General features: G+C 41.2%; 1 protein-coding gene across 1 annotated transcript; it reads right to left on the reverse strand.

Annotated features, from left to right (window-relative positions):
• Nucleotides 1-4,733: 4,733 nt before the first annotated feature.
• On the reverse strand, nt 4,734-17,489 carry LOC139667402 (CD59 glycoprotein-like). Its single transcript, XM_071546850.1, has 5 exons — nt 17,375-17,489; nt 17,037-17,120; nt 16,657-16,758; nt 14,492-14,565; nt 4,734-5,725 (listed from the first exon to the last, which is right to left on the reverse strand). Exons 2-5 carry the CDS (start codon nt 17,089-17,091, stop codon nt 5,603-5,605), a joined length of 354 nt encoding a protein of 117 aa, XP_071402951.1. The 5' UTR covers nt 17,092-17,120; nt 17,375-17,489; the 3' UTR covers nt 4,734-5,602.
• Between the last annotated feature and the right edge of the window lie 63 nt (nt 17,490-17,552).

Below are 17,552 nucleotides of genomic sequence, written 5' to 3' on the forward strand. Positions count from 1 at the left end.
CTAACTATAATAATAATAATAATAATAATAATGTGTTTCTCTTGTAGGAAAGACCTACTCTAACTATAATAATAATAATAATAATAATAATAATAATAATAATGTGTTTCTCTTGTAGGAAAGACCTACTCTAACTATAATAATAATAATAATAATAATAATAATAATAATGTGTTTCTCTTGTAGGAAAGACCTACTCTAACTATAATAATAATAATAATAATAATAATGTGTTTCTCTTGTAGGAAAGACCTACTCTAACTATAATAATAATAATAATAATAATGTGTTTCTCTTGTAGGAAAGACCTACTCTAACTATAATAATAATAATAATAATAATAATAATGTGTTTCTCTTGTAGGAAAGACCTACTCTAACTATAATAATAATAATAATAATAATAATAATAATAATAATGTGTTTCTCTTGTAGGAAAGACCTACTCTAACTATAATAATAATAATAATAATAATAATAATAATGTGTTTCTCTTGTAGGAAAGACCTACTCTAACTATAATAATAATAATAATAATAATAATAATAATAATGTGTTTCTCTTGTAGGAAAGACCTACTCTAACTATAATAATAATAATAATAATAATAATAATGTGTTTCTCTTGTAGGAAAGACCTACTCTAACTATAATAATAATAATAATAATAATAATGTGTTTCTCTTGTAGGAAAGACCTACTCTAACTATAATAATAATAATAATAATAATAATGTGTTTCTCTTGTAGGAAAGACCTACTCTAACTATAATAATAATAATAATAATAATAATAATGTGTTTCTCTTGTAGGAAAGACCTACTCTAACTATAATAATAATAATAATAATAATAATGTGTTTCTCTTGTAGGAAAGACCTACTCTAACTATAATAATAATAATAATAATAATAATGTGTTTCTCTTGTAGGAAAGACCTACTCTAACTATAATAATAATAATAATAATAATGTGTTTCTCTTGTAGGAAAGACCTACTCTAACTATAATAATAATAATAATAATAATGTGTTTCTCTTGTAGGAAAGACCTACTCGAAGTGCCTCCAGTTAGAGGACTGTGACTTCCAGAAGCTGTCGGCCACGTTTCCCTTCACTCCTGCCAGCTTTCGCTGCTGCCCATCAAACCTCTGTAACTCCGCCCACGCCACAGCAGCACCTCTGATTGGTCTGTTGGCTGGGCTGGCTGCTCTCTACTGGGGCATGCACTGAACACACACAGTGTGTGTGTGTGTTCACACATACTGAACACACACACACACACACACACACACACACACACACACAAACACACATACTGAACACTGAACACACACCAAACATTGATAACACACACGGACACGAACACACACACACACACACACACACACACACACCCCAAACATTGATAATACACACACACACACACTGAACACTGAACACTGAAAACACACACACACACACCCCAAACATTGATAATACACACACTCATAACAGCCAAAGCTAACAGCCTACTAATTGATGTAGGAGGAATATCAATATCCATGGTAACCAGTATATTGTACTGTTTCCATGGTAACCAGGATACTACTCCTGCAAAGCTCACCTCCAGTTGGCTTTAACCAACATCTGTCCTGATCACCAGGAATTTTATAATCTGACTGATTCTTTGTGTTATGTTGATACTGTGAGAGATTATCTAATGATCTGAGGTTATAAAATATTGATTATCAGATAATCTGACTGATTATCTGAGATATTGATACCTGACAGTCTGAGTAATGATTCCTGGTTATCAGACTGGTTTCTTCCTGCTTTACTTTTTCACATGTGGAATATCAGTATTAAAATGTTTGTGAATCTGTCTGACGGTAATTTGGCCTAACAGGATCTGCTGTGTTGCTGTAGTTTGAAGTTGTTCATGTTTTCTGGAAGAGTCGTGTTAAAATCATAAGAGACAACAATAAAAAGATCATTGGGTTACCTTGGAAACAACAACGCAGCAGGCAGTTTCCTTGACAACTGTACAGTTTTGAGATCAATAAAATGATTAGGAATATAATTTGTAATGAAGAATGGTCCTGGCACACTGGCATGTGCTGATACAGAGACACATCCAGAGACTGTGTGTCTCTTAATGCAGATAATGATAATGACCTGAACATTTCCAATCGACTTTTAACCTGAATGTTTTTTTAGGAATTGCACTTGTAGGTTCAGCTGCCAATCCTCCTTTTTTGATGAATGCTTTCCAAATGTAAGAGTATCACTGCTGAACTGATTTCTATATGTTGTGATATTAACACAAATTACTTGGATAATAAATAAACTCCTGCTTTTGCAATGCAAACAGTGATTTATTTGAAGTGTAATGTTTTGTGTCTGATGACAGTTTTCTTTAAACAAGTGAAGCTCCACCCATCAGGTCATCAGGTTTCTGTTAAATCATTACAAGCACGTTCTTTTATGTCCTGTTTTATCCCTGCTTGTAATTATGTCAGTCTCCTTTCTATTTTTGTTTTATCTTTATTCTCATGTCTGGTTTCCTTTCTATCTATCTATCTATCTATTCTTTCTTTCTTTCTTTTTTATCTTCTTCCGTTCTTCTTCCTTCTAACTAAAACTGACTTCCCATGAACGAAAATGCAAGAAATCAAAACCAAACCAAAACAGTTTTGGTTGGACTGTTTTGGTTTGGTTCGGTCCAAAACAATGTATACTCATGTTTTGCATTAGTCAATTCTCCCCATGGTGGCGCTATAGCAACCTTCTAAAGTTCAAAGCTTTGACAGTTTTTTAAAAATTAGCCGTACGTGCTACGGCATTGAAATTTTCACCAAATTGTAGGCCCAAGTGACAAGAAACTTTCATATTCTGTAACGTAGTACAAATTATGAAGTATAAAACCTAACTCCTCCTCCACCTTCAGACTGTGCCCGACAAACCATCTATTTGGACTTTTGATACAACAAAAATTGAGCCCACAGTGCATTTAAATGTTTTACTGTAAATGGTATTTTACACATTTTCTTAATAATGTAATATTTTCTTGATCTTCACATGAATTTGTCTGACAGAAGACATGTTGTAGATGACGTGGTAAATTTCATCCATTTATCTTAAAATTTGTAATTTTGGCAATTGTTTAATTATGTGGTCATTGTATTATTTAAATAAATGGGAAATTTTGCATACTTGAAAAACATTTAGAGAGGAACCACATTCAAAACAATTACATAGAAATATTTTCTGAATTATTATGTATGCATGGGAATTACAAATTGTTTCTTGAATTTCTTTGAACTTTTAAAAAAAATATATTCCAAAACTGTTATTTCAGGTTTAATACGCAGTAAACTCTTTTTTACTTCTTTCTTCCCCCTGACTAAATTGTTTTACCTTTGTTTTAGATTTTATAGAGGCTTACAAAGAATTCTGAATGAATACTAAAACATTTTATTTCCTTTTCTCTCTCTAAACTACTAAATAGCTAGGACAAGCCCAGTCGCCGTATTTCTGCTTGCAGCTATAACTATTATTATTATTACAGGGTTGTGACTGAAAAGTCACCAGTTTGAATCCCTAGACCTGGGCTGCGGTCGAATAGTCAAAAAAATACGTCCTAACTCCTCTTCCTCACCTCTTCTCCTCGACCTCGTTGGAAAACATCATGAGGTCCAGGAAAGATGTGAAGGAGAATTCATCAGGACTTAGGAAAAGAGAATCCCACTGCACTGACACTAGACTATGTGATTATGTTAATGAGGTGGATCTGCTGTGTGAAACTACAATGTTCAGAAGATGGACGACTGAAACCATCTCAGATCTTCTCCCTGTGTGTTCTCACCGTGTTTCATGCAGGCTGTAAACCTGGACGACCCGCTGAAAAATATGACTTATGACATCACCAAGGTTGGAATTGAAATAAAAAGGAATAAAGGCGACCAGTCACTAAAGTGAAAGGAAATGTTTTCACATTGAGAATGGTTTCTCACACTCAGCCTCCTGTCCACTCATATTTATCCACATGAATCCAAATTAGTTTGATTGTATGAAAATAATTGTTAAATTCATGCAAGATAGGCATAACATCTACAATCTACTGCTGTACATATCATCATTCTTAAGTTTCAAACATGTTGAATTAAAAACATCATCTGGCTAAAAACATCTCATATCCCTTTTTCTTGAAAGACAGACTTCTGTGTTCTGGTTAATATGCTGATTGGGGCGCCCCGGTGGCTCACCGAATAGAGCGTGTACCATGAGGCTCAGTCCTTCCTTCAGCGACCCGGGGTCGAATCTGGCCCGCGGTCCTTTGCTGCATGTCCTCCCCTCGCTCTCTCTCCCATACATTCCTGTCTCTCTTTCACTATATCTGTCCAATAAAGCATAAAATAAAAATCTTAAAAAAAAAAAATGCTGATTATGATCTGATTATAAGCCTATGCATATAATATCTTAAGAGCCACCACACAACTCAGTAAACACCTTGAAATGTTGACTTGATGCTTTGAAGTGGTTCTGTCTGATCCAGACTTTATTAAGGCAAGAGCTTCACATCTGAGACTGAAGTCAAATGAATGAATGATTTTCCTAAAGCTGCAAGACAACAAGCTCAGAATGAAGAAATAAGTAAAGCAGACTGAGCAGGTTCCTCTACAACCTTAACTTCACTTTCATCATTTTACAGCAGCAGAGTAACGTTCATAGTTCTCCTCTGGGTTTAACATGTTGTTCAAAACATATTAGCATATTAGCAAGTTATGGCATAAGATGGAAAATGCTTAATAAGCAACGGGAACTTGATGATGATTCCTTTCCTTAGTGTTTAAAGACTTTGAACAGCTCTTATCATGGCTGACACTTAGATACTTCCAGGTCATTTCACTCAGTTAGGAACCTTCCTAAGCAGAAACACTATTCGACCGCAGCCCTGATGTCAAATCTCAGTGGAGAAGTGAGACGTACTGTCCCTGCCTTATCAGCTACCATTGACGTTCCCTCGAGCAAGGCACCGCCTGAATCCAAACATCAACACCGACCAAACTCATTTCCAATCGTCAATATTAATTTAATCATCATTTACAGTGAATCATTTAAACCTCATTTCCAATTTTTCAACATTCATTTAATAATTTAAAAATAATCATTTAAAGCTAATTTCCAATCTGTCAATGTTAATTTAATAATTGTTTAGAATGCAAACAGAGTTAGAGAGCTAAGCACCATCAGAAATGGGAAAAATATTCATTTAAACCAAGGAGATGATTTCTGACTGTAAAAGTTGCATTATGTGACTTGTGACCACAGGGGGAGCTAGAGAACAGTCGGCTCCTAACAGTGTGTGTTATGTGTTGTGGCCACAGGGGGAGCTAGAGAACAGTCGGCTCCTAACAGTGTGTGTTATGTGTTGTGGCCACAGGGGGAGCTAGAGAACAGTCGGCTCCTAACAGTGTGTGTTATGTGTTGTGGCCACAGGGGGAGCTAGAGAACAGTCGGCTCCTAACAGGAAGGCAGAGGAAATTAGTAGGCAGAGCAGAGAGGCTTGTCAATATGTGTGTGTGTGTGTGCATGTGTGCACGTGTATGTGTGTGTGTCCGTTTCTTCAGTGCATGCACCACCAGATGACAGCCACAGAGGCCAGCAGACCAATCAGAGAGCTGGTTGCTGTGGAGGGGGCGGAGTTACAGAGGTCAGAGTTGCAGCACTTGAAGGTAAAACTGGAGACCTAAAATATATAAGACAATATAATCAATACAGGTTATCAATACATAGGTTATCAATACATCAACAGGCAGGTTATCAATACATCAATGGGCAGGTTAGCAGTACATCAACGGGCAGGTTAGCAATACGTCAACAGGCAGGTTATCAATACATCAATAGGGAGGTTATTGATACATAAAGGTGAAACTGGAGACCTGAAGCAACACTGGACAGAAAGTCATCAGTACATTATAATCTTTAGGTTATAGCTATGTAGGTCACTAATATGATCTATACAGTATACCAATATACTGATCATAAATGCAATATAATATATAGATCACTAATACAATTGATACAATATACCAATATACTGATAATCAATACAACATAACATACATATATGTATGACAATATAATATAGACACATTCACACAATACAATTTTAAATTAATACAGGATCAATACATATCAATATACAGTATGTAGTAATAGTAATACAACAGTGATAGATACTTATATATATTCATATAGACTAATATAGACATGTGTGTCCATATTATAGTCTATGTGAATATATAGACTAATATAGACACATGTCCACATCACCTGAGGATTGACTGATTTGCTGTTTTACTCTCCTGTGATATTTTGCAGGTGTATCCTCAAAGATCTAGATCTGATTATTTGCACACGCTAGTTGTGTGTGGCGTGTTCTCTAAACAAATCCCGCTGGTTATAGACAGTAGTTCAGTCGTTACTCTCAGATGCCCTAAAGGGTCTCATTTATTTTTTGTTTATATTTCAACTGCTTTGTCAAGGTAGTTTGATTGTTGCTCACAAGCTCATGGCATTGGTAGCCGTGCAGATTGATCGGCTCTGTCAGAGTAGAGGTTACTGTTAATAACAACGGCTCTCTGCTGCCGGAACTGATGGCAGCACTGTCATGTTGCTGTTGCAAGGCTGTGATGGATCTCCAGGATGGAGATAGAGAATGCCTCTGCTGCTTGGGTGCCGCCCACTTGGTCAGAGACATTGATGATCACTGTGAAGTGGCTCTATTTCTTCTCAGGGCTGTATGGATCCAGAGGGTCCAGTGGGTTCGTGCTAACGCTGCCCAACCTCCGTCTCTCTTCGGTGGTCGAGAGGCAGCGAGAGGGAACGCACTCACAGTCCCATGAGAGAAGCAGAAGCACCCGATGCCCGCCGGTCAGACTGTGACTGTGACTGTGTAGAGCTTCAGAGAACTGACTGTTTTAAAGGCCAGAGGTCAGTCTTAGAGGTCGACCACAGGCTCCAAGTCAGGGAAAATGTAAGGATGAGTGGGGGCGCTAGTGAGCACCGTATGGAGTAGACGTGTTTTTCCAGGGCTCCTCTCCATACTTGAAATAATTTGGTCATTCACTCAATATTTAGTTTTATTTGCCGGTTTTACTTCATAATTTCCTTCGTCTAACAGCCTCAGGATGACAAAACCGAAAGCCGAAAGGGGGAAGAAGCACGATAAAGCCCCAAATGAGACTGATGTTCAACCGCTTTCGGAGCTAGCTGAGCTAGCCGCTGCAGCCCCGGAGTCGGGTAACGAGCCTGACGCAGAGTCCACAAACATCTTTTCTGCAATACAAAGTATGAGCAAGACGATGACCGACCGATTTAACGATTTAGAGGCATCTCTGGCAACTGCCCAGGCATCTTTGGTGAGTCTCGGTAACCGAATACAGGAGGTGGAATATGTGGAAAATGCTAGCTCCGACTATGACCGCCGCCTCTCCATCGTTGAGCGGACGTGCACGAAAATGCGGTCGGAGAATGAAGCGCTTCGCCTGAAAGTGATCGACCTCGAGGCTCGCTCCAGGCGGCAGAATATTAAAATCGTTGGCCTACCTGAGAAGATCGAGAACGGACGTCCGACGGAGTTTTTGACGAAGTTCATCCCTGAGCTGCTGGGTGCTGGCAACTTCTCCAAGCTGCTGGAAGTGGATCGAGCACACCGGCTGGGAAGGCAGCTCTCCGACGAGGACGCGCGGCCGCGTGTGATGATAGCACGGATTCATCGTTTCCAAACGAAGGAGAAAATATTACAACTGGCCCGCCAGCAGTTTCCTCTGCGCTACAACGGCAAAGCGATTCACTTCTTTCCTGACTACCCGGTGGAGGTGATGAAGCAACGCCAGGTTTTTGATGACGTCCGAAAGCGACTCCGGGATGCTGGCGTGAGGAGCGGTTTCATTTATCCGGCACGGCTGCGTGTCACCCATGGCACTTTCGACAAGGTGTTTTCTTCCCCGTGGGATGCTGAGGCTTTTGCCGGGACTTTGGCTTGAACACTAATCACCCATTCGCCGACATGGCATATTTTGGTATGTGACTTTTATTTTGTAATCACTCAAACCGGGACATTTTCATGACCGCTTTTTTGTTCACAAGCATTTGTCCACATTATTGGAGAGGGAGCAGAGGGGCCCCTGTGTTAACTTAGTTGCCGTTTAGTTGTTCCTATATGGTCCGGCAACCCCTAAGTGAGTATGTAGGGTTTATGCTCTCGCTTTGTTTGGGAAAGTGAGATGGGGGGAAGGGGGTGATGTTCTATTTTATGTTTTACTTTTGTTCTTATCAATGTTTTACTAGGGCATTATGTGTGTACACTGCTACTATGCAAACTCGATATGCATCCTAGTTTACCTTCGCAAGGTGGCGGCATTACTTTTACTAGCTGGAATGTGCGAGGATTGGGACGTGCTCAAACGAGCTAAAGTGTTTTCACATTTAAAATCTCTGTCCGCTGATGTCATATATTTACAAGAAACACATATTAGACCCACAAAAGAAAAGTTTCTTAGATGTAGCTGGGCCAACCAGATTTTTCAGTCCATGTTCTCCAGTAAAGCTCGGGGAGTGGCAATTTTGATTCGCAAGACTGTTCCATTTAGACATGTCTCTACTGTGAGTGATCCAAACGGCCGATATATTTTGGTAACTGGCAACATTTACTCATTTCATGTTACACTCCTTAATGTATACGCTCTGAATTTTGATGATCCAGCCTTTTTCCGTAAGATATTTAGTGTACTGCCTGATCTCTCACATGTGATTATAGGTGGCGATTTCAACTGCATGCTTGATAATCGTTTGGACAGGTCGGCCCAAACAAGCCAATCGCCTACCTCCTCCATGGTTTTGAATAACTTAATGACTTCCACGAATCTGGTTGATATTTGGAGACTGGGACATCCTACGGACAGGGATTATTCTTTTATTTCACAAATGCACAAGTCCTTTTCAAGAATAGATTATTTCTTACTTGACTCTAAATTGATATCAAATATGATTGCTTCAAAATATCACAATATTTTAATTTCTGACCATTCTCCGATTTCATTGGTTCTTGACCTTAATCATAAGAAGCAGCAGTATAACTGGCACCTTCACCCATCACTGTTCTCTGATACATCATTCTGTCAATTCATATCTACTAAGATTTCAGAATTCCTGGAGACTAATGACAACTTGGATGTCACAGACTCTACTTTATGGGAAACTTTTAAGGTTGTGATTAGGGGCCATATAATTTCTTTTGAATCTTCGCTGAAAAAAGAAAGCCGAAAACGCCTCTTAGAAATTGAAACTGAACTATCACAATTGGAACTTATTTATAGAGCTTCCTCCAGCCCTTCCACCTTACAGAATATTCTTAAATTGAAATACGAATATAATACCGTCCTATCTGGCCAGGTGTGTGATTATTTAAGGTCAGACAGAAACATTTTGAGTTGGGGGATAAGCCCCATAAATTACTGGCCCGACAGCTAAGAGGCTTACAAGCTAGTAGAGCCATACACAAAATTCGATCAAAATCTGGGGAAATGGTTATTGATCCTAAAGGTATAAATGATTGTTTTAGGGAATATTATGAGCAGTTGTACATGTCAAAAGCAAAAGGGGACATTTCTGATTGGCTGGGGCGTCTGAATCTCCCTAAGTTGAGCGATGCTGCTCGAGAGGCTTTAAATTCTGATATCACCACCCAAGAGATTTTGGATGCTATAAAATCATTCCCTAATGGCAAGGCCGCTGGCCCAGATGGTTTTGGCATTGAACTGTATAAAAAATATTCTGGGAAGGTGGCTCCCCTTCTTTTGAGGATGTTCACCCATTCATTTGAAATTCGGAAATTCCCCTGCACATTATATGAAGCCAATATTTCATTATTACTAAAAGAGGGTAGGGATGAGACTGAGCCTTCGTCTTTTCGTCCTATCGCATTACTGAACTCAGACATGAAAATGTTTATGAAGTTATTAGCAAACAGGTTAAATACATATATTTCATCCATCATCCATGCTGATCAAACTGGCTTTCTTCCCAATAGGTTTTCGTTTTTTAACGTCAGAAGACTAATGAACATAATGTACCATAGGTATAGGAAGGGTTCTAAGGTGGCTGCCCTCTGCCTAGACGCGGAGAAGGCATTTGATCAGGTGGAATGGGCCTATATGGTGAAGGTATTGGAGGAATTTGGGTTTGGTAGTCAATTTGTCTCTTGGATTACGACATTGTATGCTCACCCATCTTCTTCCATCCTCACAAACCAAGAAAGATCAGCGCCGTTTTCATTACATCGTGGGACACGCCAGGGCTGTCCCCTCAGCCCGTTGCTCTTTGCAGTTGCTATTGAGCCTCTCGCCATTAGTGTTAGGAATCACCCTTCTATTGAACCCATCCGATTGGGGAATGTGGATCATCACATTTCCCTATACGCGGATGATGTTGTTCTCTTCTTATCACAACCTGAGCAGTCTGTTCCCGTTTTTCTAGATCTTATAAGGTCATTTGGTGAAGTTTCAGGATATACAATTAATTGGCAGAAGAGTGAATTTATGTCACTGGGTGCTGATCTTAACACTGAATTTCTGCATAATCTCCCTTTCAAAACTACAGACAAACTGAAGTATCTTGGAGTAGCTCTACCAAAAGACCCTAAACTAAATTTTAAGATGAACTTTCTTGTGAAAGTGGAAAAACTGAGGGGGGACATTGAAAAATGGAGGACCCTTTCTCTTTCTATGGTGGGCCATATAAATGCCATCAAAATAGTCTCCCTGCCGAGATTTTTGTATCTCTTTCAAAATCTACCAATTTTTTTGACTCAATAGTTATGCCTTTTATCTGGGGCTTTAAAGCTCACAGAATATCAAAGACTCATTTACATAAACCAAGAGAGATGGGTGGACTAGGACTACCGTACTTCCTGCATTATTACTGGGCAGCGAATGCAAGGGCCCTTGTCTATTGGCAGGAAGGTTACAGAATGGAAGTATCTACCGAGACTCCCCCTTGGGTTGCCATTGAAAAGAGTGATGTCAAAAACAGCTCTCTCAGCACCCACATCCCCTGCAAATACTAAGGTGGATAACTTAATCATTTCGAATTGCTTGAAAACATGGCAGCAAATTAAGAAGGGCTGCAGATTACCAGACACTTCTATTCATACCCCAGTATATCGCAATCATGCATTCCCCCCATCCCTCTCAGATGCGTCTTTTGACAGTTGGAGGCTAAAAGGTATAGTCACTTTGAAAGATTTGTATATTGACAAGCAATTTACCTCTTTTACTCAGTTAGAAAACAAGTTCTCTCTTCCCCCAACACATTTCTTCTGATACTTGCAGATTAGGAACTATCTCTGTCAGTGTGTGCCTAACTTTGAGTCTCTCCCTGAAGGGAGAATGATTTATAAGCTTTTGTTGGGCCCACCTGAATCCAAGAAACTGGTCTCAGACTTTGTAAATATATTTTCTGAACACCACACAATCTCTGAAAAATGCCTGGGAGGAGGAACTGGGAATGCAGATTGGGGATGATGTTTGGGAGGAGGGCCTTAGCAGGATCCGATCTTGTTCTATTAATGCCAGACATCAATTAATCCAATTTAAGGTGTTGCACAGGCTTCATTATTCGAAAACTAAATTGCACAGAATCTTTCCTACTATTTCCTCTATGTGATCGATGTAAATCTGCAGAGGGCTGGCTGTGCCACCTTTTCTGGACATGCCCAAAACTATCATTTTTGGTATGACATATTCTCCCTGGAGAGACTTGTCCTGGAACAGCTCCGACCCATGGTCAAGCCACTCTTGGACCCCCTCCAGTTCACCTACCAGCCCCGACTTGGAGTTGAGGACGCCGTCATCTACCTGCTAAACCGCGTCTACACCCACCTGGACAAACCGGCGAGCACTGTGAGGATCATGTTTTTTGACTTCTCCAGTGCTTTCAACACCATCCGGCCGGCTCTACTGGGTGAGAAGCTGACAGCGATGCAGGTGGACGCCCCCCTCGTGTCCTGGATTGTCAACTACCTGACTGGCAGACCGCAGTATGTACGCTTGCAACACTGTGTGTCAGACAGAGTGGTCAGCAACACTGGGGCCCCACAGGGGACAGTCCTATCTCCCTTCCTCTTCACCCTCTACACCACGGACTTCAACTACAACACAGAGTCCTGCCATCTTCAGAAGTTCTCTGATGACTCTGCTATAGTTGGATGTATCAGCAAGGGTGTGGAGGCTGAGTATAGGGCTGTGGTGGGAAACTTTGTCACATGGTGTGAGCAGAACCATCTGCAGCTCAACGTGGCAAAGACTAAGGAGCTGGTTGTGGATCTGAGGAGGGCCAAGACACCGGTGACCCCTGTTTCCATCGAGGGGGTCAGTGTGGACACTGTGGAGGACTACAAGTACCTGGGAGTGTACATTGACAATAAACTGAACTGGGCTAAGAACACTGAAGCTCTCTACAAGAAGGGCCAGAGCCGTCTCTACTTTCTGAGGAGGCTGAGGTCCTTCAACATCTGCCGGACAATGCTGAGGATGTTTTATGAGTCTGTGGTGGCCAGTGCTCTCCTGTTTGCTGTGGTGTGCTGGGGCAGCAGGTTGAGGGCAGCAGACGCCAACAGACTCAACAAACTGATCCGCAAGGCCAGTGACGTTGTGGGGGTGGAGCTGGACTCTCTGGTGGCAGTGTCACAGAGGAGGATGCTGTCCAAGTTACATGGCATCTTGGACAATGTCTCCCACCCGCTCCATGACTTGCTGGTCAAGCACAGGAGCACATTCAGTGCAAGACTCATTCCACCAAGATGCACCACAGAGCGCCACAGGAAGTCATTCCTGCCTGTGGCCATCAAACTTTTCAACTCCTCCCTCAGAGTGTCAGACACTCTGAGTCAGTAGACTGGCTCTTGAACTTATTTCATCCTGTCAGCAGTTATAACCCATAACTTATAACTTATATCTAACTGTGCAATACCAATTTTTTTTGTGCAATAATTCAACTGCAATAATTCAACTGTGCAATACTTATTAATTATTTAATTATTTACACTGGTGTATGTATATATTGGAGTATGATGCATATTGTACAGAATTCTTATTTCTCTTATTTCTATATTATTATTATTATTTTTATTCTCATTGTTATATATTGTAGTATAATGCACATATTTTACATATTTCTTACTTTCGTATTTCTATTTTTCTTATAATTTCTTATAATTTCTCTACGCTTGTATATATTCACTTCTACAATGTGAGCAGCTGCAATGTAACCCAATTTCCCCTCGGGGATCAATAAAGTATTTCTGATTCTGATTCTGAAGTAGTTCTCTGACATGTACGGCTGTGTGTTTGAACCTGATCCAGAGATTGCACTATTTGGGTTTTCTCTTTCCTTACTAAACCAGTGTTTCCGTGCAAAGCACTATTATGTATGGAATGGTAATCGCAAAGAAAGTTATTTTAAGGCTCTGGAAGTCAGATACTATGCCTCAGTTTAAGACCTGGTTAACTGAGCTCACTGGTATATTACATATGGAGAAAGTTCGATATGGCATGATGGACAGTCTTAATACATTTTCTGATATATGGCAGACATTTCTGGATCACCTTGCTCAATGTGACACTGAACCTGACCAGCAACAAAATCCATAGTGTGCTGTCCACCTCTTTCATTGAATACTTGTGCTAAGACATGTTGTGCTAGTGATGCAGCGGTGTAATTATTTTCTTTAAATATGCCGTGTTTTGTTTTTTGTTTTTTTGTTTTTGTCCTTCGCTTCTACTTTGTTCTTGTTTTCTGATATGTGTCTCTGTTTTCTGTACTGTATTATGGAAAATCGCAATAAAAATATTATAAAAAAAAAAAAAATGTAAGGATGAGTCACTGGTCACCGACACCCAGGTTTTCTCTCTCTCCATTCCCCGAGCGCCTTGTCGGAGAATGACAGGGGGTCTATGGGTAACTTGGATCTACAATGGGAATTCTACAATGTCAGGTTCCGTCAGGCAGGAATTATTCCTATTCCCATTATTTCTTATGGCTTGTGCCGCACAACGATGGGTTTGCGCTAACCCCAACCCGCTGTCCCACACAGCCAATAGAAACGAGGCAGCCGGCCAGGCACTGAAGGAAAAATGGAGAAGTTGATCTTGGCTGTGTCTGAATTCTCTCTGTTTATATAGAGCCCTCGACAGGAAACCCTATCTTGGAAACAGGTTTCTAAACAAGTGGGAATATCAGGTGTTTTTTAACAATGCATAGCGATCAATAGCCCCGCTCACCATTGCTAGCAACAGTGAAATGACAAGCTTTGTCCAGGCCAGGCCTCCTGTCACAAGCAGAGGGCCAGATTTGGCATCCCAAATGTAGGTTTACATTTTGAAGACACATTCTATAAGACATACTCATTACAACAGAAGAGAATAGAATAGAATAGAATAGAAGTTTGTACCTGGGGGAACATCTGAGCCAGTCGGTTGTACTCACAGTCAGAATACTTAAGACACTGGCGGTAGGTCTGTCCACCTGGAAGAACAACAGGACAATGATAATACAATGTTATCATATTAAATTATTTATCAATATTCATATTTTTATTACCAATTCATTTTGGTTAAAATGACATTAATATATGTAAAGATATAACAAATAACAGCCTCAATACTTCATTCACTTATGCATTGATACATCTGACCTCATTTAAAAAATTATAGTTTAGACTAACATATAACGTGACCGCATCTAAAAATTAAAACATCGTCATGAAACTGCTGGGTTACCCTAACCCTAACCCTGGAGCTGTGGACATAAGGTGGGCGGAGCCTGGAGCTGTGGACAGAAGGTGGGCGGAGCCTGGAGCTGTGGACAGAAGGTGGGCGGAGCCTGTCAGAACCTTGCTGGTGGACAGCAGGGGTGAGGGAGGCTGTCCAGCTGAAGAAGGACCTTCTGGACCTGGTTGGTGGTGAGGACTGCTGACTCAGCAGAGAGGAACCATCAGGACAGAAAGGGTTAGGCTGCTGCCGCTACAGAAGAGAAAGTCCTGCTGTGGAGGAGAGGTCTTCACGGGTCCAAAATAATGGACCCGGGAAATTTGTTCCGAGATCCGATTGGACCCAATAATTTTTTTAAATATATATATACCGACCGGGTTTTGCCCGAGATATTACAGACCCGACCCGGTGCATGTCCAAGAGGAGAGAGACCCGAGACCCGAGACCCGTCAATTATATCGTCTGATATAATATATATCTAATATATTTTATGGACCCGACAAACCCGGTAATTAAAATTGCTACTAAAAATGCCGTTCTATTGCTAAAAACGTTTATCATGTCGGATACAACATATGGTGCCTAATAAAAGGAGATCAAAATAACAGAAAGACTTGCCAAGTGCAGTTCTACAGTTTGTCCAGTAGATGGCAGTGAGACTCTATAATGGAATCTAGCAGCTACGTAGCTACAATAGGCTAAGGGTTAGCCTATTGTAGGCTAAGGGTTAATTAAATTAAATTACTATTAAATTATATTCATTTTCTTTTAGCTTATTTTTCACCTCAGTGAAGAAGGTTTCCATCTTGAGCCTTTCCTCCGCGCCGACTCGCTGGCGCTGCTCAATGTTTTTTTCACCTTAGTTTCACTCTTGTAATCTGATCCCAGGTCAGCCTGATCATCACGTTACACAGCGCTTCCGTGCGTTTCTCGTCTCGTCACGTGATCGGCGCTGATCACGGGTCTGCTCAGATCCACTCGGCTTTTACACATAATGATAAACAGACCCGGGACCCGCAGTAATAGAACAGGACCTGACCCGGCCCCGACTGACCATAATAAAATGTGGACCCGAACCCGTACGGGTCCCGGGTCGGGTCTCGGATCGTAGGGTCCGGGTAGACCCGTGAAGACCTCTACTGTGGAGGAGTTTGGAGAGGAGATGAAGGTTCTGGAAAACTATTCAGTCTCAGGTGGGGAAGGCAGGACATCATCAAGCTGTTCTCAGCAGAACCCTGTCACAAGGTGGAAGAACTTTGAGGAACTCCTGAACCTGACAGACTCTGTTCAGGAGGCAGAGCTGAAGACTCTGAGTCTCTGAGAGGTCAGAGGTCACTGAGGAGGTTAGAAAGCTCCTCAGTGGTGAAGTACCAGCTGGACCAGATCCTCCTGAGATGAAGAAGGATCTGGATCTTGTTGGACTTGACTCGTCTCTTCAATGTTGAGGATTTCAGGAACAGTCCCTTTGGATTGTCAGACAGGAGTGACAGTCTCCATCTTTAAAAAAAGACCGGAGGGTTTGTTCCAACTCTGGAGGAATCTCGCCGCTCGGCCTGCTGGGAAAACCTCTGACAAGCTGCTGGGAGGAAACCGACCGACTGTGGAACCTCAGATTCAGGAGGAATGATGTGGATCACAGAACAGATACTACAGATAACTGAGGCATCATGGGAGTTTCCTGATCCTGTCTCCATGTGTTCAGTGGATTTGTTCCCTGAGTGTCCTGCAGCTCAGGCCCTGTTCAGCTGGTTTGGGTTGTTCGACAGACAGACAGACAGGCAAGCAGACAGACAGAGAGACAGACAGACAGACAGACAGACAGGCAGGCAGACAGACAGACAGGTACCTCTCTCAGTGAGGGTCAGACAAGCGTCGTCATAGCTACAGTCTCGTTGTTTGGAGCAGCTGGCTGTGTAATCCTTACAGCTGTAACAGCGAATGGCTGATCCTGGAACAGTAAATAATATACATTAACTACTGCTACTGCTAATACTACTACTGCTAATACTGCTAATACTACTACTGCTAATACTGCTAATACTACTACTATTACTGGCAATACTACTAGCAGTACTACTACTACTACTACCACTGGCTGTGTAATCCTTACAGCTGTAACAAATGGCTTAACCTGGAACAGTAAATAATGTACATTAACCATTAACTACCCCCCCCCCCCCCCACACACACACACACACACACACACACACACACACTCCAACATACCCAGTCCGATCAGAGCAGAGCAAAGCACCAAGCAAATCCCCAGGGAGCGCTTCATTTTCACCTCAGCACAGCTCAGACACACATCTGGAATCCGGAGCAGGCGCGCACACACACACACACACACACACACACACAGAGTCAGATTTATGAAAGATACATGCAGTCATGATAATCAGCAACATACATGTTGTGACAAACAAACATTCTCCAGATGCTTTTAACAATTCTGACAAATGGAAATGTGTCAAAATGTCCAGAGCACTTCTGGACAGTAAACTAACAAAACATCAAGTTAAATTCTGATGAAAACAAAAGGAGCAGACGCAGTGTGTACTCACCCAGTGCAGACAGGCAGCAGCAGCAGTACTACTAGTAGTACTAGTTGGAGTAGTACTAGTTGGGGTACTAGCAGTATTGGTTGCAGAGGGCAGTGAAGTGACTCTGACACTGACTGTCTGCTGAATGGAGCTGAGAGGGCAGAGTGACAGGGAGGAGCAAGTGTGTGTGTGTGTGTGT

Source organism: Centroberyx affinis, unplaced genomic scaffold (genome assembly GCF_046629955.1).
Source record: "Centroberyx affinis isolate AG114_WGS23_722 - 3 ecotype Tasmania unplaced genomic scaffold, CSIRO-AGI_Caff_v1 ptg005498l_1, whole genome shotgun sequence".
Taxonomy (NCBI): Eukaryota; Metazoa; Chordata; class Actinopteri; order Beryciformes; family Berycidae; genus Centroberyx; species Centroberyx affinis.

Excerpts from the sequence above, each read along its gene's own strand:
- LOC139667402 (XM_071546850.1), bottom strand. The coding sequence starts at position 17,091 with ATGAAGCGCTCCCTGGGGATTTGCTTGGTGCTTTGCTCTGCTCTGATC. Across the intron at positions 16,759-17,036 it reads CTCTGCTCTGATCGGACTGG|GATCAGCCATTCGCTGTTAC; the intron begins GTATGTTGGAGT and ends TTACTGTTCCAG. Across the intron at positions 14,566-16,656 it reads TCTGACCCTCACTGAGAGAG|GTGGACAGACCTACCGCCAG; the intron begins GTACCTGTCTGT and ends TTGTTCTTCCAG.